Source organism: Bos taurus, chromosome 17, assembly GCF_002263795.3.
Source record: "Bos taurus isolate L1 Dominette 01449 registration number 42190680 breed Hereford chromosome 17, ARS-UCD2.0, whole genome shotgun sequence".
Taxonomy (NCBI): Eukaryota; Metazoa; Chordata; class Mammalia; order Artiodactyla; family Bovidae; genus Bos; species Bos taurus.
Window position 1 is genome coordinate 67,452,578 of NC_037344.1, and position 27,556 is coordinate 67,480,133.

At 42.9% G+C, this 27,556-nt stretch overlaps 1 protein-coding gene across 6 annotated transcripts in view; it reads right to left on the bottom strand.

The window, feature by feature from the left end:
* Positions 1-27,556, bottom strand: part of TTC28 (tetratricopeptide repeat domain 28) — a 579,079-nt gene that overhangs the window by 58,630 nt on the left and 492,893 nt on the right. For all 6 annotated transcript variants that reach the window (XM_024977806.2, XM_024977805.2, XM_024977808.2 and 3 more), the window contains 2 exons: positions 26,595-26,813; positions 24,478-24,643 (listed from right to left, as the gene is read on the bottom strand). In XM_024977806.2, coding sequence (XP_024833574.1) covers positions 24,478-24,643; positions 26,595-26,813 — 385 coding nt within the window. The remainder of the gene's footprint in view (positions 1-24,477; positions 24,644-26,594; positions 26,814-27,556) is intronic.

Sequence of the window (27,556 nt, forward strand, 5' to 3'; positions counted from 1 at the left end):
ACAGCTATAGCACAGTTTGCTTAAACTTTTTATTGATTAGACACTGAAACTGTTTCTAGTTTGAGGATATTATGAATAAAGCTGCTAATAACATTCATGTAGAATTCTTTTTATGAACATATATTATCATTTCTCTTGGGTAAATACCTAGGAGTGAAATTGCTGGCCCACAGGGTAGATAGATATATATTTAGTTTCATAAAAACTTTTAGAACTTTTCCCAGAGTGATTATATAGCTACAGCCACTCCAATAATACATGAGTGTTCCTGTTGCTCTACATCCTTACCAACATTTGTGTTGTCAGTCTTTTAATTCTACCCATTTTGGTGGGAATATAATGGTATCCTTTTGTGAGTTAAACCACCTTTCCTTGATGACTAATGACAGTTTAAAAAAAAAATTCTTTTGATATGCACATTGCCATTCATGTAACTTTTTGGATGTAAAATTGTGAGTTTTTTCTTAAGTATTTAATAGAATTAGCCAGTGAAACCATCCAGGCTTTAAGTGAGTTCGCTGTTGTCATTAAATAGTATTTTTTATTGAATTAAATTTATCTAATAGATGTAGGGCTATTCATATTTTGTTTCATCTATTGTTGGTTTCTGTAAAATGTATTTTTCAAGGAATTTTTCCATTTCATTGTAGCTGAATTAATTGGTATGAAGTTGTTCCTAATATTCCCTTATCCTTCGCTGTCCATAGGATCTGCAGCAACAATGCTCCTTTCAGCTCTTATATCCATAATCCATGTTCCAGCTCTTCTTAGCCAGTCTCACCTGAGGTTCCTCAATTGTTTGCTCTTCTCAAAGAAGCAAGTTTTAGTTTTATGTGTTTTCTATACATTTTCATGTTTCTCTTTCATTGATCTTTCTTTTATCCTTGCTATTTCCTTCTTTCTACTATGCTCTTTTTTCCCGAGCTTCTTTAGGTGTAAATTTAGGTCACTGATTTTATTTCTTTTTCCAATATAAACATTTAAAGCTATAAATTTCCCTCCATGTATTTAGCTACATATTGTAAACTCTGATGTATTTATTTTCATTGTTATTATAAATATTTTTAAATTTCCTTTTTGTTTTCTTCTTTGACCTATAAATTATTTAGAAGTGTGTTTAATTTCCAACTATCTGAGGTCAGAACACATACTCTATGTAGTATTTCAACCAGTTTTAGTTTGCTGAGATTTGTTTTATGGTCTACTTTGTTGAATGTGTCATAGGCACTTGAAAAAAATATGCACAGGCAGACCTTGGAGATAGTACAGGTTCAGCTCCAGACCAACACAATAAAGCAACTATCTCAATCAATTGACCCACATTTATTTTTTGGTTTTCCAGTGCATAAAAAAGTTACATTTATACTATACTGTAGTCTATCAAGTGTGCAATAGCATCATATCTAAACAATGTACATACCTTAGTTAAAAAATAATTTATTGCAAAAAAAACTTTGATTGCTAAAAAATATTAACCATTATCTGAGCCTTCAGTGAGTCGTAATCTTTTTGCTGGCAAAGGGTCTTGCCTCGATGTTGATGGCTGCTGAATGCTCAGGGTGTAGTTATTGCCATGACTGTGGCAACTTCTTAAAATAAGACAACGCTTCAAAACAGTTACAGTAGTGACATGAAAGATCACTGCTGCTGCTGAGTCGCTCCAGTCGCGTCCGACTCTGTGCGACCTCATAGACAGCAGCCCACCAGGCTCCCCCGTCCCTGGGACTCTCCAGGCAAGCACACTGGAGTGGGCTGCCATTTCCTTCTCCAGTGCAGGAAAGTGAAAAGGGAAAGTGAAGTCACTCAGTCGTGTCCGACTCTTAGCGACCCCATGGACCGCAGCCTACCAGGCTCCTCCATCCATGGGATTTTCCAGGCAAGAGTACTGGAGTGGGGTGCCATTGCCTTCTGACCAAAGATTAATACAACAAATAATAATGAAAAAAATTGCTGAGCATTACCCAAATGTGACACAGAGACACAAAGTGTGCAAATGCTGTTGGAAAAAATAATGCCCATAGACTTGCTCAATGCAGAGTTGCCATAAATCTTCAATTTGTAAAAAATACAATATCTTTGAAGTGCAATAAAGCAAAATATAATAAAATAAGACATGCCTATATTCTTCAGTTTGGGAATGTATGTGTGTGTGCACTTAGTCACTCATTCATGTTCAATGCTTTGTGACCCCGTGGACTGTAGCCCGCCAAGCTCCTCTGTCCATGGGATTTTTTCAGGCAAGAATACTGGAGTGGGTTGCCATTTCTTTCTCCAGGGGATCTTCCTGACCAGAGATCAAACCTACATCTCCTGTGTCTCCTGCATTGCAGGCAGATTCTTTCCCTGCCTAGCCATCGGGGAGGCCTGGGGATGCAGTGTTCTACAAATATAATTAGGTCAAGATGATTTGTGTTTTTGTATCATTTATGTTTCTTGTTTTTTTGGTTTTTGTTTTCTTCTAATTGTTCTATCAAATTCTAATAGTTTATCAATAAAAACTGGTGTTAAAATTGCCAAATACGATTGCAAAAATGTGTATTTCTCCCTTTAATTTTATTAAATTTTGTTTTATGTAATTTGAAACTTTGTCATTATGATTACATTTGACTTTTCTGTATTTTGGGTCAATTGATCCTTTTATCATTAAGAAATGTCCCTCTTTATCTTTGGTAATACTCTGTGCTGAAGTCTATTTTACCTGATTGAAGGCACTTCATCTTTCTTCAGGCTTACCTTTTGCATGCATTTGTTTTCAGCCTATTTATAAACAGCAGATATTTTGGTTCTGCTTTTCTAAAAATTTATTTTGACAGTGCCTGTTCTTTAGTTGGAGTTAATTCCTTAATATTTAATGAAAGTACTAATATGCTGGATTAAAATCTAGTGTTTTATTATTTTGTTTGTCCCCTGTGGGGTTTTCCCCATTTCCTACCTCCTTTGGGATTATCTGCTTTCTAGAATTCCATTTTAATTTATATTGGCTTTTTAGCCTGGACATTTGTTGTGTACAGTGGTTGTCTGGGGATTAGAACGTATGTCCTTAACCTTTCGAAGTATCACACAAAGGGCCCATTTAACGCCACCTCCAGCTTTCACTATACGACTGTGATATGTATCTCAGCTACCTCCATTATAAATACCATAGGACAGTCTGGGTTTTGTTTGTTTTATATAATCTTATGCACTTTTTAAAAAATAAGGGAAAACTAGGTCTTGTTTTTACCCATTTATTTTCCATTTCTGACATTCTTCTTTTTTCCTGAAGATCCAAGTTTCTATCAAGCACTAATCTTTCAACTGGAAGTATTTCTTTTAGTACTTCCTGTAGTAAAGGTCTTCTGATTATCAATATTCAATTTCTGAAAAAAAATCTGAAAATATATTTATTTTGCCTTCATTCTTAAAATTTTTTTTTTTTTGCTGTTCCTAATATTCTGGATCAATGATTTCTTCAGTCAACATTTTAAAGATATTATTCCTAGTGTCTTCTGACCTTCATGTTTTCGCATGAGAAATCCACATCACTCGAACCACTGTTTCCTCCTATGTAATGTGTTGATTTGAGCTGCTTTCAGAATTTTCTCTTATTTACAAAAGTAAATATCTTATTTATTTTTACTTGGGGTTATCTTTGAGATTCTTGAATTTTTAAATGTTATGTCTTTCACCAAATTTGGGAATGTTCTTCAAATATTTTTTTCTACCTCATTCTCTCTCTCCTTTTTTTCTTGGACCCTAATTACACACGTTAGATCTTTTGGTACTGTTCCACAAATTTGTGAGGATCTTTTTTTTCCTCCAATCTTTTTTATCTCTTTTCTTAAGATTAGATACTTTCTATTGATCTATATCCAAGTTTACTCTTTCTTTTGTCAACTCCAATCTGTTATTAAGTCCATCAAGTGAATTTTAAATTTTAGATACTGTATTTTTCAGTTTTAGAATTTCCATTGTGTTCTCTTAAAAAGTTTCTCACTCTCTGCTAAATTATATTTTCATATTTTTTATTTTGCTTTATATGTGTATTTTAAATATACTTGAAAATATACTTTTATATATTTTATACACTTAAATTTACTGTTATTCTTTTATTTTCTCTCATGGTGAGCATAGTTAATTTAACATCATTATAAATGCTTTGAAATCCTTGTTAATTCCAACATCTAAATCAACTCAGGGTTAATATCAGTTGACTATCTTTTCTCTTAAAAACTGAATTATATTTTTCTGGTTCTTTGTATGTCAACATCAACATTTTTTTCAGTGCATTCAGGGTATTATGAAAGTTATGCTATGAATTCTGTTACATTCCTCTGAAGAGTATTGATTTTCCTTTTTTTTTTGCAGGAAATTCACTTGATTGGATTCCAGTGAAAAATTTTGTCTGAGTGGCAATTCAAATCTCAGTTCAATTTTACCTTTAGCTAGAATCTGCCCTGTGCATCTGCAGTTCAGAGGTGAGCCACAGATGGGGCAGAGTTTACACACGGGCTGCAGTCACCCTGAGCACGGTCATCTGCTTCTTCAGACCAGAAGGGTATCATGTTTTATTGGAGTTCTAAGTGCCAAATATGGCTGCTGACTGTGGTCTTACCTTAGGCTAAAAGCTGTAAAAATGGGACATGTCCTCTAAGCCATTCATTTCTTGCATGCTGTGACTCCTCTCCAGAATCTGATTGCTTCTGTTCACTCTCTAGTACCATTGGGTACTTGGTATTTCTCTTCCCCGTGAGTTCATTTGCTGTGTGTGAGAAGTTTACTTCTGCGTACGGGAAGCGGAACCACTGCAAGCGCAGTGTCCACTGCTGCCTGTGGCACCACCCCGCCCCCCTCCACAGTGACTCAATTCCCCATCCACACAAACGACACAGCCCAAGGCCCTTTCTACCACATGCCCCTGTGGTAGGAAGGCATTTGGACAAATTCCTTCGCATCCTGGATGTGAACCTGGTCCATGAGGAGGAGGAGACAAGACCAGCACAGCTGTGAGAAGGCTGAGTAACAACTGGGGTGGGGACTACACAGGAATGGGGCACTGCAGCCTCCATCAAGGGAGCAGCAGGAGGGAATCTTGTGCCAGCGGGGAGCCTGTTGCCCTGGACTGCACAGAGACTGGGGTCCAGGAATCTGGTTTGGTGTCCTATTTTCAGCACACATTTGACAGGATATGAACCAGGAGAAGCATAGTTGGCAGGGCTGGAAATAAAGGACTGACGTGGTCTTATTACTTTTCCTGTGGATGAGGGAAGGGTGCAGGAGTGAGACCACTTTAAACGTAGTTTGCAAGGCTGGAGATGAAGGAGTGGAAGGAATGTACTCGAACTCCATGTCTGCGGGTTTGGTGTCTTGGGAGGCTCATGGTATCACTGACACACAAATCAGAGGGAAAAGGATGACTTCAGGCTTGGATGGAGTCTCTAAATAACCTCCTGGGCCCCTCGAACTTCAAACCTCTCTGATTCCATGTTTCCGAGTGTGGTTTTATGATCATGTTATGTTCTGAAGTTTATTTGTGTTATTTCGATGCCTTCAGATTGATGGTAACATCCTGAAAGCAGGAAGCAAGCTTTTACATCTTTAATATTCTATGGTATTTTAAATAGAGCTCGACAGTTGAATTTTTATCATCTTTTAATAACTGCTAGTAATCAGGACCCATATGCATTTGCTGGATTTTAAATAAATAAAATATCTGTGTTATGAAAATAATAATCATTTATGCTCTGGCCATCTAATCTGGGGAGGCAGCACTTCTTGGCAGAAATAGGTACATACTGAATTTGAATTCCAGTCCTACTACTTTCAAGTTGCATATCCACTGGCAATTTACTTCCTCTCTCTGTGCCTCTGTTTCTTCAAATGTAAAATAGGTGAACACCAGGCATTAAATGGCATACCTAAAGCACCCAGGACAATGTTGAAACAGAGGCAGGCTCAGAGACTGGTTACAGTGAGACAGCTTTCTTAGTATAGGTTTTTATAATAAGCCCTCACAATATTGCTTGTTCCAATATTTTATTGAAAGCAAGAGACAAAAATATTTCTGAAATCATAGCAGATTGCATTACAACTCTGAATATACAGTAATGGAAATCAATTCCCCTAAAATCAGGCTTACAACACTGGACAGAAGCCTGGACACAAGGGGAACCCTCTCGCATCTAACTGTCACTGACCAGCGATAAGACAAAGAAAGGCACGGATTTTCTCTTCACTTCAGTTTTGTGAACTGTAAAGTGGAAATAATAATACTATAATACTTGCTCTTATCTGTTTTCTAGATTATAATAAGAGTAAAATGAGACATGGGATAAAAATATTTCAATGCTGTATGATGTAAAATATTTTATTGTTGAACAGGCCTAATTACACCCCTGCCCAATAACTTCATACTCTCAACATCAGCTCTATGTTCAGAATGAAGGTGGTAAAGTAGTTTTCCCACAACTATTGTGAAACACCTTCCGTGCCCTCAAGAAGCAAGAGGCAGACGTGTCAAAAGTAAATGGTGAGATTTTCTCTGGAAATGTACCTGGAAAACGAATACCGGCCAACTCCAAGGAGAATTAGGTCATGAGAAAGCGAGATGGGAGAGAGACTGTTCACCATTGTCTCTTTGAACCCTTGAAGTTCATACCAATTATAAATACTACTGATTGAAAAACTAAAGTAAGAATGTAAACGGTGGATGAATAGGAGACACGTTTAAAGAGAGCTATCAATGCGTCATTTTGATACATTATACACAGGAATGTGTGGCCTTCTCTGTTGCATCCAGAAACCAACAACGCCTCTGGTATTCCAGCCAGGCCACCCCCTCACACAGCAACTTGGCAGCAGCTGCTAAACCTCACGGGGCCAGCCAGGATGGACTCTGACCACACTGGGTATTTCCTTTCAGTGATTATGGACACACGTTCTCTTCCCAAAGTGGCATATGCAAGGGTAATTATGCTTCCCACCAAGACGAGATTCTTCCAAAGAAGGAAGTGAAAACCCGTGGATGCCGAAGAAAGTACTGGTTCCTCACAATCTACGTACTTAGCCTTCCACTGACTTAGTGTATGCTCCGAGGTCACTGAGAATCTGTGACCGAGGCAAGCTGACATTCTTTCCAGACTGCTCTGCCATAGAACATTATTATTCTTCATAAAATGATCAGGCCAACAGGGGTCAGGCATGCTAACTGTGATCATTTTTCATTTAAAAAAACACCCTATAAGGCCAAAATAATTTAATAAAACATGTTTTCTCTGGTTAAACTGAGGGCCAGTGAGCTCCTTTGACAGCTGTGCTACAGTGTTTAAAGACAGTTCAAGCCTCCCAGCCTCGTCTGCCCTTCAGAAGGGCAGACTTCCCTTCTTCCTACTGTTTTTTATTTATTTTTACTGATACCATGACAAAAATATTCAATTTTAATTCTAATAAAGAATAGGGTAAGAAGAGCATTCGGTACCATTTCATAATGCAGGCTGTCGTTCTCAGGCCCTGGCCCTGGGTTTACAGAGAAGGGATTTTGGTTTGGACTATGCACAGCTAAAACCTTGCTTGTTCCCTGAACGTTTATCCCAGCTAGGTAATTTTCTGCCAACACAAAGACATTACTAGGAAATGCACATATTTTATACTTGACTTGTTCTTACAACATTTGCTGGACCAAATCAGAATATTAATTTTCTGGTTTTCTCTAGAACTAGAAAGTGAGCCTCCTCCCTTCTATGTACAGTATTTCTTGGTAGAAGGCAGATGCTCAACATGACTTAACTGTCCAGCAGGTTTTTAAACGGTTCCCTTTACTCCTAAAATAACAGACCATGTAGAATATTTAACCCAAGAGCCTCAGAGAGCACAGGGCAAAATGATCTTGAGTCTTCCTTGGACAAGTGGGACGGTGTGTCTTTCTCAAATGCAAACTTCCTGCCCTGGCTGTGGGGGGACACCACCAGCCACGGCCACACACCGTCTGGTCCCTTCGCACCTTTCCAGCCTGTTTCTAGGGGTGTCTGGGTCAAAGTTCTCCCTACACTCGACATTCCAACTGTGCTGCCCTCCCTGCCTCTCCACCCCGGAGGCAGCTGCCCCACATCCCGAGCCTCAGCTTGTGCTGCACACTCCAAATGGGGTTCACCCTGCCTTGCAGGCTTGGCAAAAACTCACTGCACCTCCTCCTCTAGGAAGCCTCTCCTGACTAAACCCTCTTGGAGGCACAAGTGCTCCCAAGACCTCTGTGAGCCTCTCCCACTTTTCTCATCAGTGACAGCAGCAACTGCATGAAGGCTGCTAATGTGCCCAGCTCTCTCCTACTGTTTTTCAGGTATTATTATTTTATTGTTATAAAAACCCCATGAGATTAAACTGTCTGCCAAAGGTCATACAGCTATTAGCAGCAAATCCAAACAGAATGCATTTGTTTTTTATCTTTCTCCTTTTAGACTGAGAGCTCCTTACCACAGGAAAGCTGTTGGTTTCATCTCTGCAACCCCAGTACCCAGAAGACAACCAGACACATAGTACACATGTGACAAATATTTGCTGAATAAATGTCTCAATAACTGGACTTCTCAGAGATGAGACCGATTGCATTATCTATTGTAATACAAAATAATGAAAATTCCAACTTGAAGAAAATAAAAGATCTGAAAACATAGGGACAGGTAAGATGAATGCTGCTACTTCTGCTGCTAAGTCACTTCAGTCGTGTGCGACTCTGTGCGACCCCATAGACGGCAGCCCACCAGGCTCCCCCGTCCCTGGGATTCTCCAGGCAAGAACACTGGAGTGGGTTGCCACTTCCTTCTCCAATGCATGAAAGTGAAAAGTGAAAGTGAAGTTGGTCAGTCGTGTCCCACTCTGAGCGACCCCACAGACTGCAGCCTTCCAGGCTCCTCCGTCCATGGGATTTTCCAGGCAAGAGTACTGGAGTGGGGTGCCATTGCCTTCTCCAAGATGAATGCTAGACCTCTGTAAAACTTTTACCTGTGCTTTCGAATGTCTTTATTCATGACACTCATATACCTACTGCCCTGTGAATGCCTAAGGACAGGAGAGTGTGAAGTTGCTCAGTTGTGTCCGACAGGAACCATGTCTTTTCTTGGGGCCCAGTATAGTAACTGGCCTTATGGGGATATTAAGCAACTAGCTGCTGAATGAATAAATGAATTAAAAAATTTCAAACTCTATTTGAAAGGCTCACTTACTCAGAAAAATGCTTCTAACATCATCCACACTACATTGCAAACCCTTCACAGCCGCTCTTTTAACTAGAGTAGAATTGCACTAAGTGACATCCTATTGATTTATTACTTTCTCAGCAGCGCCACATAGCTTGCAGGATCTTAGTTCCCAGATCAGGGATTGAACCTGTGCCCCTTTGCACTGGAAATACAGAGTCGTAATCGTTAGACTGCCAGGGAATAACCTGCTGCCGGTCTCTTTTCCCACTTTGATTTAAGCAGCTTCAGATTTATTCTGGAACCCACATGCCCAAGCCATGTAGAAATTAAGTAGATCAGTTTATTTATATACTACTGACTGAAATTTAGTTCATCTGAAGGCTTAGTGTGACACAGAAAATAATTCAGAACTTTATTATTACAGCTCAAATTCCATCTCTATAAATACTGACACCAACCCCAGGCAATGCCCATCTGTCTCAAACACAGGAAAACTACTACAGTGAGAGACGTGGCATGAGCCTTGGCAAATCTAACGAAAGCTTATCCACAGTAAACACTTGCCTCTTGAGAGAGACAAATGGCTCTGTTGGAAAGGGCAGTAGATGGGAACCTGGAGGCCTGGGTCCAAGTTCCAACTTTATCCTTTAGCTGTGTGATCTTGGGTAAGTCAGTTTTTGAGGCTCAACTTCCTTGTCACAAAAAGAGGGATCCTAACAGTTGTCTTACCTATCGCCAAGGGTTACTGTAAAGATTAACTGAGGAATGAATATATGTGAAGATGCCTGGTAGACGTTATTTAAAGTTCCCATATAGAACAGGTGGTATTATTATTATTATTGTCAGAGCTGATACCTCATTGCATTCTGGGCTTGCACACACTTACTTCTCTCCCCTAGTCCCTGTGGATAAAGGGTTTAAACCTCTGAAGTCTCTATGTCCTTATAACTGTTTCTTTCTTTCAAATGAAGTCAAATATACAACAGATTCAACTCTGTTTCAAGGTTGAGCTAAAATCACCAAAGCAATTATTTAGGGAGAGTTCAGGGAATTGTATGTAAGATTAAACGATCACTTTAATGTTTGAATGGAAACTGGGTAAATTCTCAAGGACTGCTGAATTATTTCTTTCATGATATGGCTTGATATGTACTCTTTTCATTTCAAGAAATACCTTGGGTAATGAAGGATTTATTTTTTGAAGATATTCTTTAAGCCAAAGGACTTTTATTTTTCAATGAGAAACCATGATCCGTGCTCTCAAATTCACCTTAGTAAGACTGTTTAAATGATGTGTTAGATTGCCCTGTGACAGAATATTTCTCTACTTTTTCATCTTGTATATTTTCCTACACTGCTCTTTCCTCCATTTTACTGCTGAGACTGGAGAATACCCAGTACTTGGAGATTCAATGGAAGTTGCCAGAAGGGGAGGAGACAACTGTACTAAATTCTCCAAAGGGACAGCAAAAGTCTGGAAAGGCACTGAATGAGTAATTTTCTGTCTTTTTCTCATCCTCAAACAAAATCATTTGAAAATGCAATTCTAGAGCCCCAGAAGGCATAGCACTCTTTGCTTTTGAGAAACCCTTTCTAAAGCCCACATCCAGTTCTACCATTTAACTAGCTGTGAACCCCTGACAATTGCTTGAGTAACTCTGAGTTTCTCTGGGCTTCCTGCTATGTAAAATGGAACCACAATCACCACCTCAGAGGACATCACAGTGAGCGAGTATGGACGCCTGTGTCTGGCACAAGGAAAGGGTCGTGAAGGCCATTTCTCTCTTCTTCCCTGAAAGAAGCAAGTTGAGAGGTTCTAATAGGGAGTCAGAGTTAAAATATGAGTGTTAAACAGAGCCCCCAGGAAGGCATTTTACATATCTTGGTTTGTTAATACTATTTAGTAGTGTAAGATGAAATCAAAGCTGTACACATACACTAAAAAATCCTACCTGCCATGAGAAACTGAAATGCCTTGTATTTTACAGAACCTGGATTCTCTTGCCTACTTGACTCATTTTCAAAGATAAGTTAGACAATAGCTTTTTTCCTCTTTGTAACTTTCTCCCATCTCTAATTCTCTATCCTTCTAAACCTAGCCATTTCCATCATTCAAAAATACCATAATCCGCATTCACTACAAACTCTGGTGAGTTTTCTCTCCAGAACTTAAAAGTCAACACTGAAATAAAGTAGGAGGAAGCAGATTAAAACAAACAAACAAACAAACAAAAACTAACACATTCAGTTCAGTTCAGTCGCTCAGTCGTGTCCGACTCTTTGCAACCCCATGAATTATAGCACGCCAGGCCTCCCTGTCCATCCCAACTCCTGGAGCCTACCCAAACTCATGTCCATCAGTCGGTGATGCCACCCAACCATCTCATCCTCTGTTGTCCCCTTCTCCTCCTGCCCCCAATCCCTCCCAACATCAGGGTCTTTTCCAATAAGTCAACTCTTCGCATGAGGTGGCCAAAGTATTGGAGTTTCAGCTTCAGCATCAGTCCTTCCAATGAACACCCAGGACTCATCTCCTTTAGGATGGACTGGTTGGATCTCCTTGAAGTCCAAGGGACTCTCAAGAGTCTTCTCCAACACCACATTAGCTTACACTTAATTGAAAGAAAGTTTGTAAACATACACACTCCCTCCCATCTTCCGCCCAACACCCCCATTTCACTCTGGTATTAATTCAGTTTGCTCAATCTGTGTCCTTCTTTGGAAATTTTTTCCCTTGTATGTAGCCAGATCAACTCTAACATTGAAGGGAAACTTTCCTAGCTTCAGCAATAACATAACTTAACATAACTGGAGTGGGTAGCTTTTCCCTTCTCCAGGGGATCTTCCCAACCCAGGGATCAAATCCAGTTCTCCCGCATTGCAGAGGGATTCTTTACCTGCTGAGCTACAAGGGAAGCCCATTACAGTAACTATGAATTGACAATGTTTGCATGGGGGAAAGAAAGGTAGGCCCACTTCATTTAGTCATTCAATTACTATTTTCTGAGAGTCAACCATGTTCCAGGTACTGTACTGATGGCAAACCACGCAGACCCAATCCTCACACTCGATGGACTTCTAGTCCAGTGAGACAGACACTACAAAATGAACTCCATACGATAAATAATACTGTGATTAGAACACCCCAAAATGAAACATACAAGGTGCTGAGATAGAAGGAAACACTGAAAACCCAACACTAAAACAACTCAGACCTAACAAATAGCTTTTTGGAAACCCCCAAAGAGATGTCTTTGTTCTCTGCAGGGATGTGGCACACAAGTCTGGAGTGACTGGTCTAAGGAAAGGAAATCAATGTTGTGTATCACTCTGTCTTTCCATTTAATCTTTTCAAGAGAGACCGTCTCCAATCTTGAGGTGATAATCAATACGTGACACATGCACTGTCAGCCCCATTGGTCTAAACCAGTACATGTATATATTAACTTACAGTCAGATCTGCAAGTTATCCCCACCGCACGGCTCTATCTGAGCCGTGTCTCATGGACACGTGTCCATCCAACCTCCAGTTTTAGGTGGAAGCATCCACTGTTGCTTGATCCACCTGCGAGGCTGGAGGTGAGGACACAGAAAAAGCACTGGAGCCAGTATCAGCGGCAGGCTCACAGGAGGCCCTGGAGTGGAGGCAGGGAGGGGACGAGGGCAGGACAGCTATGGGCTGACTCCAGAGATGGGAAGGGACGCCATCCCTCCTAAAAGCAAGATGCTTTTAGAAGGGATGCCAGAACAAAGTGTTGTTTCTTGATGTCTCTAATTAACAGGGGATGAGCAGCTCGCACAGGAATAAAGGAAAAGACAATTTACAATGATAACTTTGTCTCCATGGGACAGTGTGTTTTTGGAGGTGATAGATCCTTAAATCATTCTGCTCCTCCTTGCTTATTAGCAGCGACTCCTCACTGTATTAGCATAAGTCCACCAAAAGCCAGGAAAAAGCATCTCGTTACTTTTGAAGCCTTAACAAGTTTAATGTGTTACTAAGACTCAGAAGAATTTCATGTGCTGGCCTAGGGGCCAAGTTTTGTAATGTGGATGTAAGTTCAAGGTCTGCACTAACTATCTGATCTAAGTCCACCTCTTTGAGTGTTGAAAATTGTGCTTTCATGGTACTTTATGAGGGTGGAAGTGGGAAGAAAAGACTAGAGCAATATGGGAAATAACTATGAAACGTGTTCCCACCTGTGTCATGCTTTGCCACATCAATGATGCCATACTGACCTCATGGTCCAGGGAAGGAGTCCTCCTAGCCCCCAGCAGTTCTTTCCCTCCTTTCCTCATCCACTCATCCACTGAACACTCACTGAGGGCCTCTTAAGTACCAGGCACTGATAAGAGCTGGGACTGTAAAGATAAGACACAATCACTAGACCTGGTCACTGTCCAGCCATTCAGGGACAATACTATTGGGACTGAGCCAGTCTGTCCTATTTGATTTTAGCTACCCAATGAGTATACATGAGACTTCTATGTACCACATGCCCAGACTTTTCTAAATCCTGGTTGGTAGGTAAAGAAGGGGGGAAGCATGGGTGGTCAGCTCCCAGCAGGTATCCCCTACTTTGTCCTCTCTTCTTAATACCCCGTGCCCCACTCTGACTTCTAGCCACCTGTGTAAGCAAATCCTGCCTTCAATGTGTGCTTAAGACTTCCAGGAAAAGCAATGCGCCAGGGGTTAGGACTCCAGGGGATCCCACGCTGGCAGAAGAAGAAAGTAAATGCAAACCCAGGAGAATGTGCACGATGTGGAGGTGGGGGGGGGTGGCAGGGGGTGGGGGAATCTGACCCCTGTTGGAACAGAGGGTTGACTCCAGGCACTGGAGTGAGACAAGCCATATGGAACAACGGGGCCTGCTGACCCAGTCACTCCAGGTGCTCCTTGGCCACCAGCATTCTCTGTGCGTTATGATGTGTGTGGGAGCCGTCAGATGACAGTGGAGCTTTGGGGAAACTCCTCAGACAGCTGAGGGCCAAGGGAACTGAAGCAGGAGGAGGAGGCAGGAGCCAGGGAGGCCAGGCTGGTCACGCGGACGTATTCTTGTAAGAGCCGGCTCAGGGTGGGAAAGCTGGAAATACAGGTGAACCTGATTGGGTACCACCTGAGAAGGGGTTTGACTTTGGATGTGGGAAGCCTGAGGACATTTCCATGGGACCTGCTTGTATACAGGGGTAAGGTCAAGCCTAGAAATCAAGTGAGACACTGGGCAAGCATGCACATCTGTGTCCCTGAGGAAGACAACCTTTCCAAGGGAAAGTCCAATAACCAGATGTGAGCATGGGGAAACGCCCGTAGTTCTGGAGCAAGAGGAAGATGAGAAGCCGTCAGAGAAGACGGAGGAGGGCTTGCAGAGCTTGGCTCACACCAGGGTATGTGCTGCGTTGAGGGGGAGAGAGAGAAGCAGAAAGTGGTCCACGTCAGATACTAAAGGGAAAAGAAGCAGGAAGCCTGAACAGAGATCATCACGTCTCTGACTGTCTGCAGGGCCACTGAGGGTGGGAGTCTGAGCTCCTGTTCAGCACATGATCACGCAGGAGCGACTCCTGTCCTGTCCGTGTCCCACGGCATACATGTCTTGCTTTAGCCAATGGGATGTGAGCAAGCGGTGAGCCTGATGGTTTTGCTTGGACTCCTGTGATCCTGGCTTCTGCTCTGAGAAGAATGCTGTTTGGTCACAGAAAAAATGAGACACAGAGACCTAAGCCCGATAGGCTGCCTAAAGCAGAACCACCCCGGTGGACCTGCAGACCCAGGGCAAGGAACATGTCTGTGGTACACGTCTCTGAAATGTTGAGGTGCTCCATGCATTACCAGAGGAAAACCCCACCAGCACAGTGTGAGCTGTGGTCTGACAGTCAAGTGCGCTCCTCTAAGGACAGCGCCGTCCTCTTCAGGGCCTCCTTACCACTGAGCTCAAACCGTAAAAGTACAAATGAGATGAAAACAATACCTATTTTAGCCATTCCAAAGAGGAATTTGGTGGCTACACTGAGGTTATTTTCCCAAAGCAAGATAAGTCAAGAGTTATATATTAAATGTCTTAAATATTGATTGTTAGATAAAGCTGCACAGAATCAATCAGAAAGAAGAGACCAGGGAATTTTACTGGGGCAAAGGGCAGGATATACAAAGTCAGAGATATTGAGATTTGATTAGTTCAAAGAATTTTTACAAAGTTGGTTATGGCAACAGCCAGCCAAGGCTGATGTGGGCCTGAGAGGGACGCACTGACTGCACTGGTCGGTGGATTTGCCTCACCCCTCTCCTCCAGCCCGTGTTCTAACAGAAATGCCACTCCAAGCTTTGGGACCATGAACAAAGGATCTGGGATGAGACATAAAAGAAGTGTCTGGTGTTCAGCACTGCCCCTGCCCAGGCCCCAGGACACCCACCAGAGTCGCCCTTGCCCTGTGGCCCTGGTACAGACATGTTGGCCCCTGGTCCAGGGAAGTCCGGGCCTTTCACAGCTCCAGGCCCGGGGACCCCACACTGGCACATTGACTGGCACAAATGGTGTGCCTTGCATCACTGCTGTTGCTTTTTTGTCCTTAGGCTGATTCTACTATTCACCAGATTATTCTTCCTATGAATAATGGGAAAACCCATATTGAGCAATTTCAAGAATTCTGCTTTCAGAAAATTGCATGAGAAATACAAGAGGAGATTCAATTTAGGCTATTTCAAAGGTCATACAAAAAGACCAACTACACTTATCCTTCTTGCTAAGCTGCTGACTTACACTAAGCAGCTTACCAGGGCCTTCTGTACTCATTTTGTATTCAGCCTTCTGGAAGGAATCCAACTTTAGGAATCCGGGGCATAAGACCAGAATCTACAGCATGTTCCACTCATTTCTGCAGCTGTGTCTCTTCAAGTGCTCTAATCCCTAACCTGGCATCATGTTGTTTTTATTTTATTTTTTCTCCTCAGATGTAGCTGAGCCTGTGTGAGTCACCTCAGAGATAAAGCCCGCCCTTTGGAATGAGCCTTGTCACAAGAAGACAGGACATAAGAGATTCAGCTAGGCAAGCCCACCCTATCAGAAAGGGAGCTTGACTTCAGATCTTACAGGAAAGAGGCAAGCCTCTGAAGGCAGCAGCCAAGCACTGGGACGTAGGGACGACATTTCCTGCAACACAGGACAGGGGTCTTCCTCTTGCAGTGACCACTCACCAGGTGAAGGCCTGGGCCCTTCCATTGCTCCAGGCCCCACGGGTGAGGGACTTCTTCTGCAGGTGAGGGACTTCCTCTGCTAAGAATGACCTCTCTGCCTCATGCTTCAGCTGCTGCTGCTGCTGCTAAGTCGAGACTCTGTGCAACCCCATAGATGGCAGCCCAACAGACTCCTCTGTCCCTGGGATTCTCCAGTCAAGAATACTGGAGTGAGTTGCCGTTTCCTTCTCCAATGCATGAAAGTGAAAAGTGAAAGTGAAGTCGCTCAGTCGTGTCTGACTCTTTGCAACCCCATGGACCATAGCCTACCAGGCTCCTCCGTCCATGGGATTCTCCAGGTAAGAGTGCTGGAGTGGGCTGCATTGCCTTCTCCGAGCTGCTTCAGGCCTAGCTCAAATGTCACCCCTGAGGAAACCTCCTGAACCACTGCCTTGACCCCTGGGGGGCAAACTGAGGCGTGGTCTTTTTCTGGTTTAGACCTTTTCCATAGTGTTTCACATATGGTGGATTAATAATTCACACATTTGTTGCATGCTCCACACTGGCAGCTACTGTAAGCCCAAGAATTCCGGCTATTATTCATGCATGCATTTCCAAGCTCCAAAGGATCAGCTTTGGCACAAACTGGGCTACATGCTCATAAAATATTTTCAAAATGGCACTGCCCTAATTTAGAATGAAGTTGGAAACTCTTAAAGGGATAAAATAAATGTCCCCAAATATTATATCCACTTTTACTTCATAGAATTCTGGGACAAAATTTGGGATAAGAAAAAATATTTGATTTGCAAAATAAAATCTTACTAGTCTGGATTAATTGAGAGGTCAGCCTTGATTAGCAATTTGCCAGAATTAGAAAATATCATGAAGATAGCCTTAAACTTTCAAACTGAAAGTCACTCAGTCGTGTCCGACTCTTTGCAACCCCATGGACTATCAGTTCAGTTCAGTTGCTCAGTCGTGTCCAACTCTTTTCGACCTCATGAACCATAGCATACCAGGCCTCCCTGTCCACCACCAACTCCTGGAGCTTACCCAAACTCATGTGCATTGAGTCGGTGATGCCATCCAACCATCTCATCCTCTGTCGTCCCCTTCTCCTCCTGCCCTCAATCTTTCCCAGCATCAGGGTCTTTTCAAATGAGTCAGCTCTTCACATCAGATGGCCAAAGTACTGGAGTTTCAGCTTCAACATCAGTCCTTCCAATGAACACCCAGGACTGATCCCCTTTAGGATGGACTGGCTGGATCTCCTTGCAGTCCAAGGGACTCTCAAGAGTCTTACAACACCACAGTTCAAAAGCATCAATTATTCTGCACTCAGCTTTCTTTATAGTCCACCTCTCACATTCATACATGACCACTGGAAAAACCATAGCCTTGACTAGACGGACCTTTGTTAACAAAGTAATGTCTCTGTTTTTTAATATGCTGTCTAGGTTAGTCATAACTTTCCTTCCAAGGGGTAAGCGTCTTTTAATTTCATGGCTGTAATCACCATCTGCAGTGATTTTGGACCCCCCAAAAATAAAGTCAGCCACTGTTTCCACTGTTTCCACATCTATTTGCCATGAAGTGATGGTACCGGATGCCAAGATCTTAGTTTTCTGAATGTTGAGCTTTAAGCCAACTTTTTCACTCTCCTCTTTCACTTTCATTAAGAGGCTATAGAGTCCATGGAATTCTCCTGGCCAGAACTCTGGAGTGGGTAGCCTTTCTCTTCTCCAGGGCATCTTCCCAACTCAGGGATCGAACCAGGTCTCCCACATTGCAGGCAGACTCTTTACCATGTGAGCCACAAGAGAAGCCCCAAACTTTCAAAGGCTCACTGTAATTTAAAATAAGCCAACAATGAAGCAATGACCACTGCTTACTTGCTTAAAAGGACAGAAAGAAGTAGTTTAAATCAGTCTATCAAGTATCTGTTTTCATCAATTAAATATGTCCTAGTTGCAATCTTGCTTTTGCAATTCGCTTGTTTAAAAAGCTCTGGGTTTTTTCCCCCTCTTTTAGCAGAGATGGGGGGTGGGAATCTCTTTGGGACTGAATTAATCATAATCTTTGGTTCATTGTTGATCCATGAGCAGCCTGTTTTCACATATTTATTCACTAATTTTTAATAAAGTCATAAGTACTCATAAACCCACCAGCCCAAACAGCTAGAGAGCAATTTACAGCTAATCATTTGCTACCTCCCAAAGAGCCCACCCCCTCCCCAGTCTGAGGCAAGTCCCACCCCCAAGCCCATGGCCATCACTCCCTGCCTGTCCATTCCACACAAGTTTTACTGCCTCTAGCTATATTCCACTGGACCATAGGAAAAGCACGAGAATTCCAGAAAAAATCTACTTCTGCTTCAATGACTACACTAAAGCCTTTGTGTGGATCACAACAAACTGTGGAGAATTCTTCAAGAGATGAGAATACCAGACCACCTTACCTGCCTCCTGAAAAATCTGTATGCAGGTCAAGAAGCAACAGTTAGAACCAGACATGAAACAATGGACTGGTTCCAAACTGGGAAAGGAGTAGGTCAAGGCTGTATATTGTTACCCTGCTTATTTAACTTATATGCAGAGTACATCAGTGAAATGCCAGGCTGGATGAGGCACAAGCTGGACTCAAGACTGTAGGGAAAAATATCAATAACCTCAGATATGCAGATAATACCACACCTATGGCAGAAAGTGAAGAGGAACTAAAGAGCCTCTTAACGAGAATGAAAGAGGAGAGTGAAAAAACTAAACATTCAGAAAACGAAGATCACGGCATCTGGTCCCATCACTTCATGGCAAATAGATGGGGAATAATGGAAACAGTGACAGACTTTATTTTCTTGGGCTCCAAAATCACTGCAGATGGTGACTGAAGCCACGAAATTAAAAGATGCTTGCTCCTTGGAAGAAAAGCTATGACAAACCTAGATAGTGTATTAAAAAGCAGAGAGATTACTTTGCTGACAAAGGTCCATCTAGTCAAAGCTATGGCTGTTTTTCCGGTAGTCATGCATGGATGTGAGAGCTGGACCATAAGAAGGTTGAGCAACGAAGAAGTGATGCTTTTGAACTGTGGTGTTGGAGAAGACTCTTGAGAGTCCCTTGGACTGCAAGGAGATCCAACCAGTCTATCCTATAGGAAATCAGTCCTGAATATTCATTGGAAGGACTGATGCTAAATCTGAAACTCCAATACTTTGGCCACCTGATATGAAGAACTGACTCACTGGAAAAGACCCTGATGCTCGGAAAGATTGAAGGCATGAGGAGAAGGGGACGACAGAGGATGAGACGGTTGCATGGCATCACCGAGTTTGAGCAAGCTCTGGGAGTTGGTGATGGACAGGGAAGCCTGGCGTGCTGCAGTCCATGCGGTCACAAAGAGCCAGACATGACTGGGCGGCTGAACTGACCGCTATATTCCTAAAAGCATATTTTGATTTCAGTTGTTTAACTCTATCAATAAAGATGTCACGCTATAGGTAGTATTTTTGGGACCTACTTTTTCACGTAATATTTCTCCAATTTACTTAACTTATTTAATAAGAGGTTCACTATGACTCATCTCTTTTGTTTGCTGCCCAATATTCCATTTGGGGACTAACTGCAGCACTATTTACTCATCCATTCTCTCACCGATGGCCTGTATTTCCAGAATTTTGCTATTGTTTGCAGTGTGACTCTGAAGATTCCTGCTCATGTATAAGATCCTCTCTCGGATATACACATATATTATATTATGTGCCTGGGTCAAAAGGTAAGCAACGACTTGGCTCAGAAGGTGATGATAAACCACCTTCTGATGTGGTCATGCCAATCTACTTCCCCAAGCCACATATAAGATATCCTGTGGACCCACATCTCCTCCAGCACTTCAGATTGCCAGTCTTGTTAACATTTGTCCCTTGTTATCAGGCTAGAATCAACTAGAGGTATCAGCATTTACGAACTGGTGCACTCTAAATTAATCAGTGTTTTGAAATAAGAAAATACATTTGATTATAAAAATAACTTTCACTATAGAAAATTCAGAAATATAGAAAAGCACCAAAAGAAAAAAATAGTAGCAGCTATAGTATATCAAGATTTCATATTCATTTAATGAAGGAATATTTACCCTATTACAAGGGCAGTCTACAACTGCAATTTATTTAAAGACCCTGGGTAAGACCAGATCAGATCTACCACTGAACATGGCCCTGCTAGTATTCTAACCTGTCAGCTTAGCATCCCCAAAGTGCCACTGCACTGTCCCAGGTGCCCAGGAAGCAGCAAGGCTCTAGCTAAAGATCAGAATTAAAAGCTGAAGATGTGCTTTGAAATTCATAACATCTCCCTTATGGGAGGTTCATGTTCTGTACAGTGGTTTCAATCTACGCCTCTTTTGATCTGGGAGGAAGAGACTGGAAGTTCTTATTAAACACTTAATAAAAGCAGGTTTTTTATTTTAAATCCATTTTCAGAAACTCCTTTGTAGCAATGTACTTCCTTTCAGCAGCAAAATGCTATTAAGGAGAACAAAAATGGTCTGCAGAACAACAAGGATATCATTACCAGACTGGGTGACTGAATGAAGGTGCTCCCCCAGGTGCGGAGACTCAGTTTCTAGGGGCACACTGTGCACTTTATATCCACTGGAAAAAGGGAATTGGTGAGCCAGCCCAGCATGAGCAGAGAGTGCTCACAGTGCACCTTCTGGTGACTGAATTTCAAATTCACTGACCTCCCAGTCTGGGCCAGGCACTGTGTTAGACAGTGAGAATTCAGAGAGAACACTGCACCTGCTCTCCATGGCATCGCCATCTCCTTGGGAAGACACAACCCAGGTGACTACGGAACAAGGAAGAATGAAGTAAGTGCGATTGTTAGCGACCATGGAGAATAGCAGAGACCTGAGTTAGACTTACAGGGACTGGATGTTCCTGATGGAAACAGTACAAGCTTTAAACAGGGCTCTAAAGGGAGATTAGACTACCTACAGGAAAAGCAGAAGGACAAACTTTTTGGCCAATACAATATTTTTAGAACAGCTAAACCAATTTATACTCCTAGGGTATGAGACTGTCTACTGTACCCACAGTTTAAAAATATTTACTCATTTTATAGATGAGAAATAATTTATCTGTCACTTAAAATGCTTTCTTGAAACTCTGAGACAGAAACCAGTCTCACAAAAACTCCATTTTAGTAAATTCAAACCATGCCAACAAAGTATTCAATTTTAATATCATAATTAAGAACCTGAGTTTAAGGTCCCAAAAGATGAATGAATTTCTAATAAGACTAGTTCAAAGCAACAGGAAAGACCCTCACTTCTGGGTGTTCAAACTGGGATTGAAGATACTGAGGGAAGCCCCCCAGCTTGATGCTGAGCATCAAGCCAGCCAACATCCTGGAAACCCCTGAGGAGGCACCCTGATTTGTGAACTTTCTGTCCCAGGCGGAGAGGAAAAGGTTAATGCAGGAAACAGAAGCAAGTTACAGTGCTTTCCTCTCTCCCTGCCATTGATGAAGGGCTGAACTATAACCTCAAAGTCATTTTTCTAAATCAAAAGGCACCAGGAAGCAAACTTAGTCACCCTCCAGTATCTTGTAAAAGAACTGCTCAGGCACAAGCGTTTGGACTTAAACTATGGTGTCCAACAAGGGGGTGCTGGTAAGTCAAAGGGTAACCCTCTCCTTCTCAGGATGAATTTCAACCTAGGTCCAGGAAAACTGAGATAAGAGAAGGCTGTACGTTCGCACAGGCTGAGTCCTCTCAGTGGCTGGTATGGACTTCGATGTCCTGGCTGCGGCAAGGGCGGGGCACACAGAAACCACCTCTGCATGCACAGGGGTTCAGACAGCAGGTGCTGCACACGTGGGTCCCCTCAGGATCTCATCTCAGTTCAAGCTCTGGAGTGTGGCCCTACAAGCTTGAAAACCTCATGTTATAAATGTACTCAAAGAATCTTTGGCCTCATGGAGCTCACTTCCACCAACCAAGGTCATAGAGTTGTACAAATCAGAATGCCAGTTTGTTAGGTACATGTTATATCTGCAAGTAGATGTCATGAGACACCAAATGATAATCAGAAAGTCTGACAAAAAGCATCAGGGGGGCAGGATCACCTGAGAGGTCTCTCCACTGAGGGTCACTGCAGACCCTGTGCATCCTGCCTGCAGTGGCCTTCATCTAGTTTATTTCTCGTCATCCTTCCGCACTCAGATCAAACACACCTTCCTCAAGACCCCCCCGCAACTCCCAGTGTGGGTTTCCCCACTGCTTACACATTTTCACTACCCCCTACAATTTTAAGTGCTTACAGCAATTTTCATTAAAAGACCATATCTGCTCTATTATTTTTTTTTCATTTCCCCTCAGAGCAGGAGCTATGCCTGCCACCTTGACCACTCTGCCCAATCTCCAGTGGATGCAGCACGTAGTAGGCACTCAAATAAGTGTGGAAGGGCGGGGAGAAGGAGTGCATAATGACTGCCTGTACACTACGACGAGAACAGCCTTCCGACGGGACCTGGAGTCCTTTTGCCAGATTCTCTCTCCCTTTGCACAAGATCAGAAATGGGCATGGCTGAAGTCTGCCCTACTCATGGTCCCTTTTCTGTGTTTCTACTGCTGACCAACCCTTCCCCCTGTCACGCTTGCTTTGGATATGCAATACCTTTGACTGGGTTACAGGTTAATCAGACTGGTCTAAGCACCTTTCTGTCTGCTAAAGCAGCTCTGTGTACCCTGGCCTAATCTATTTTATGGTCATTTATAGTTGAATCTCAGGGAGTAGCCTTACATCCAAGTTCGAGGGGTTCCCACTCTGCGAAGCCCCTGTGGTCACCACCCCACATGCCAGCATTAAGGACAGGAATGCTCCAAGATGCTTGCCAGCCAGGGGAGAAACAGAGCAACAGAGTGCGCATATGGCTGATGCCTGCTCATGCTTCCCACACACAGAAGCTAGAGATGACATTCTTACATGCTTCGGCTATTGTCTCAAGTATGATATTAATTTTGATAATTAAAAACAGAACCAGTACTGGCCTGGGAGTGTGGCTGAGACTGAGACCGTTTTGATCCCAGCTCTGACACTAACTTGCTGTCAGCAAGTCCCATTTTGTGCCGGCTTCCGTCAAATAATGAGTTGGCCTTGATGACCACCAGGGCCCCTTCCGGCCTTGACAATCTATTTTCCAGTGGTTATTTTTCTCTCTAAGAGCTCATCTCAGACTTGATAAACACCCAAAGATCAACCCAGCTGCTGGCAATGACTACCATACACTCGGGAGTCTGAGTTAAGCACCTATTTCTAAAGAAATCACTGCCACATCTTAGGATTTTCATGATTATAAATGAAATCATTCAAGAGAAAAGCAGATGTCCCTGGGACCTGACACCAGCTCACACAGCAGATTCTCTGACACAGATCTCAACATTTGTTAATCACAGGACGGAGGACTGAGACGTCTGGGAAATCTGGCTATGACCCAGCTCTCAGGGACTCTCTTCCTTCCATCTTCCGAGAAACAGGGTCCTTCTGGAAATTACTATCTATATATAAAATGTATATTATATATATATATATTTCTATATATAAAACAGTCAATTATGATTAAACATTTCCATGAGTATATAACTTCTACAATATTTGCAAAAAAACAGCACTTTTCTTCCCTATCCTTGATATTGGAAGTTCAGCGTCTTCACCTCAGCCCCCCAACACACAGATCCTGTCACTGGTGATAAATTCTCAAACAGGCGTTCAGTTGTAGTACAAACTCATTATGAATCTGTTTATAACCAAAAAAGCATCTCAATTTTAATTAGCTAATATGTTAAATTCAAAGTCATGTTTATGTTTAAACATTCTACAAACCCATCTTAGAAAATGGGCATGTCTGATGAGGCCCTTCCCTGTCTGAAAGGAAATTACTGAAAAGAACAGACATTCTGCTAAGGGGTTTGTACTCCAGAGACACATATTTGCTTCTGCTGCATCAACTGTGAATAGACTGAGCACAAGTGTGTGAATTTCAGAAGATTTCTTCAAGTAGGATGTTTATAAAAGAAAAAACCAACGAAAACCCTCGTATCTGAAGGCAGGCCCAGGAGCACCGCACTGCTTACCTCGAGCAGTAGGACTCCACGCCCAGGGCCTCCCGCACGCTGGCAACGTGCTGCTCCAGGGCCGAGCTCGCGGCAGTTGGAAGGGCCGCGCTGCCGCCCGTCTGGGGGTCACTGGGGCTTCCCACTGTGCTGTCTCCCAGGTAGTGCTCATGAAACTTCAGAATTCCTGAAATGAGACAGGCACAGCCAACGTTACACCTGCCTGGGGTGTAAGGGGACGGGAAGGTGGAGGGCAGGGGGCAACAAGGTCACAGCTATGTGACCAGGAGGTCAAAGACAACGAGCACGCTGTCCTCCAAATCATGGGAAGAAATCCTAAAATCTAGGTCTTTCAGAATTCTGATCAGTACCATTTTTACAATTTTCACTATCAGGGCTGGTACATGAAAACAGGGAATTCAAGACAGGGCTTTTGCTTTTGATGATACATATTCAGAAGCGCCGGGGCTGATGACTCGTTCACATCAGTTCACGTATTTTAAAACAGATGCGTCTCAGAAGCAGCAACCAGGGAAACTTCCCTTTGAGGAATGGTGCGTGAGCATGCCAAAGGTATATTCTCCCCAGAAGATGCACTCCTGACAAAAACTGTAACTAGCCAAATATAGACCTTTCGTATCACAAAAGCAAAGCAAAATAAACACGCAGAATTAAGGCCAGATAAAAACATTTTAAACCATCTTTAAATAAGACCAACTGGTCAATGGTCATTAATGGATTAAAGAAGCAAAAAACGATGGCTGTATGAAACCGAAGGCAGTCTGCAGTGGTGTTCTGGCAATAAACACAGGACATATTCTTAAATGGTAATGAGGTGTGTTGGCCCTAGAAAATGCTGGTCCTCTCTGATTGGATTAAAGCCCCAATGAAAGCTTCAGAGTCTAATTAAGAGCAAAGAGAAACGGAAAGAGAAACAATAGGAGCCTCATTATACATGACTCATTATTACAGGGATTTGGATATGCCACCTGTCAAATCATGTCCCCAAAACATAACCACCATGGAGAGAAAGAACGTGCTCAATGCCTCCATCATCAGCTGTATCGTCGTAAGTACCAGGGCCCTCCGCAGGCTGGGATACAGAGATTTAGCCTACTGTGTCTGACACTCACCAAGTCACCACAGACATCACAACTCAAAACCGCTAGCATATAAAGGTCAGAGGCAAGAATGTTCTTTATGGGAAGCCTATGGAAACGTGGAATTAAGGGGAAAATTACAAAGAGTAATTTGAGGCATGGAATGTATAAGCATTTTCAGAATGTAATCAGAACCCAAGAAGCACCTCAGAGCTGTCATCCAGCAATCATTTTTTAAATTAAAGGGACAGAGAGGTAATCAAGAAAAGCTTGTCAGTTTGCCTTGGCAGTTGAACGTTTTGAAATTGGCTTACAGATATCCAAGAAGCTCATTCTTCAAGATTCCCAATTATAAGATCCACTTCCCCAGTCAATAAACTCTAATTGGATCTGGTGTGTCTCCAACATGGTAAAACCATCAGCATTTTATTATGCAAAAAATATGGCCCTAACAGCTAATTAGTGGTTCTGTACTTAGCGAAGCTGTTAAAGTCTGAACATTTAATCCTGATTTAATCAAAGGGGATTTTTATTTCTGAAACAGATTAACAAATGAACTGGTTAAAAATGGGTTTTGCTAAACTCAGAAATTTCAAGCATGAGACTTCATTGATATACTGTGATAGAGTTGCCATCACCATTTCAGTCTCTTTAACTGGACCACAACAAAGGGTCACAATTATTAAATCATATCTAGAAAGAACCTGTTAGGACTTTGATCGCTTTATTAGCTAATGAACAACAGTTGCCTAAAAACAGGGCTGCTGGTGACATTAATCCTCCTGTTCTTAGTCTTCCTTGATAAATGCTTCCACATTCACCAGCAAGGAGCTGTGATTTCTTGGGGGAATGAAAGAGCTGGGCTGTCTTATTAATTGAATGCCCCACCACCAGCTACCCACTGAGGTTGAGGTTTCGCTGAAAGCCAACATTAGCTCCTGGATCTGATCTATGGTAACGTATCTCTCCCACCTCTGTTCATTAGACTTTCACAGTCTGCTGTCTTAATTGCCCTGTTCCCAAGGAAAGAGATCTTACCTGCCCCAGGAGCAAGCAGCCAGCTGTACAGGTAGCCCGCCGCCAGGGAGTAGTAAAGCACAAGTCCCCTCTGGCCGTTAACCATCTCTAAGATCTGATCGATAGTGACCGGGGAGTAGGGGTCAGAGTCCTGCTGTCCTGTTTGCCGTTCCACCAGGAGATCTGCAAATGCCCTCGTCCGTCCTCTTTCTGCCACAGCCAGAGCTTCATCATGATGGCCTAGGAGACAAAGGGATAGGCTGGGAGTCCACAGGGAGTGTGCTTATCAGAGATGGCCACCAGGTCCAGACAGCCCGGGCAGGTGGAAGCCCCACGGCCTCTGCACACCAACACGCAGCAGACTCTCAGTCAGACTGTCAAGTGCACCCCTGCCCCCGAGGCCGCATGCAGGGACCACTCTTCTCAAAGGCCCAGGTTCAGATCCCGCACTCCTGAAAGCTGCTGGGCGTCCCTGTCTGACAGCTAGCTCAGGAGAGCTGCTTACAGCATCCATCCTCAGCCTTGCCACTCTCCCTCCTCACCCCGAGTTGCTCCAGGCCTCCTGTCTTCTGACCCCATCCTCTCGGCTCACTGGACCTGATGTTCTGCTCTCTGGTTACCCTCTCACTTTCCTGCTCAGCCTGGTTCTGATTTGGTCGTGACAGTTGATCCCTCTGGGACATGGCTTCTGACCATCTTTCTATTTCTCCTCGATGCAGCTCCTCCGTACATCACATTGACCAGCCCCGTTTCCACATTTCCCACCAAATTATACCTCTGTGTCCTTACACATGCTGGTCTATCTGCTGGAGTGCCTTTTCCTCCGTCACTTGAAACAAGGGCTCCTGACAGCTGTCCTGCCTATCTCAACGACTAAATGAGGCCCTACACGTGGAGATGCCTGGTAGGCAGCATTCAAAGCACAGTGTATATATAAGTGACATTATAATTGCTGGGAGTTTATACCTTATTCCATTCCTGGG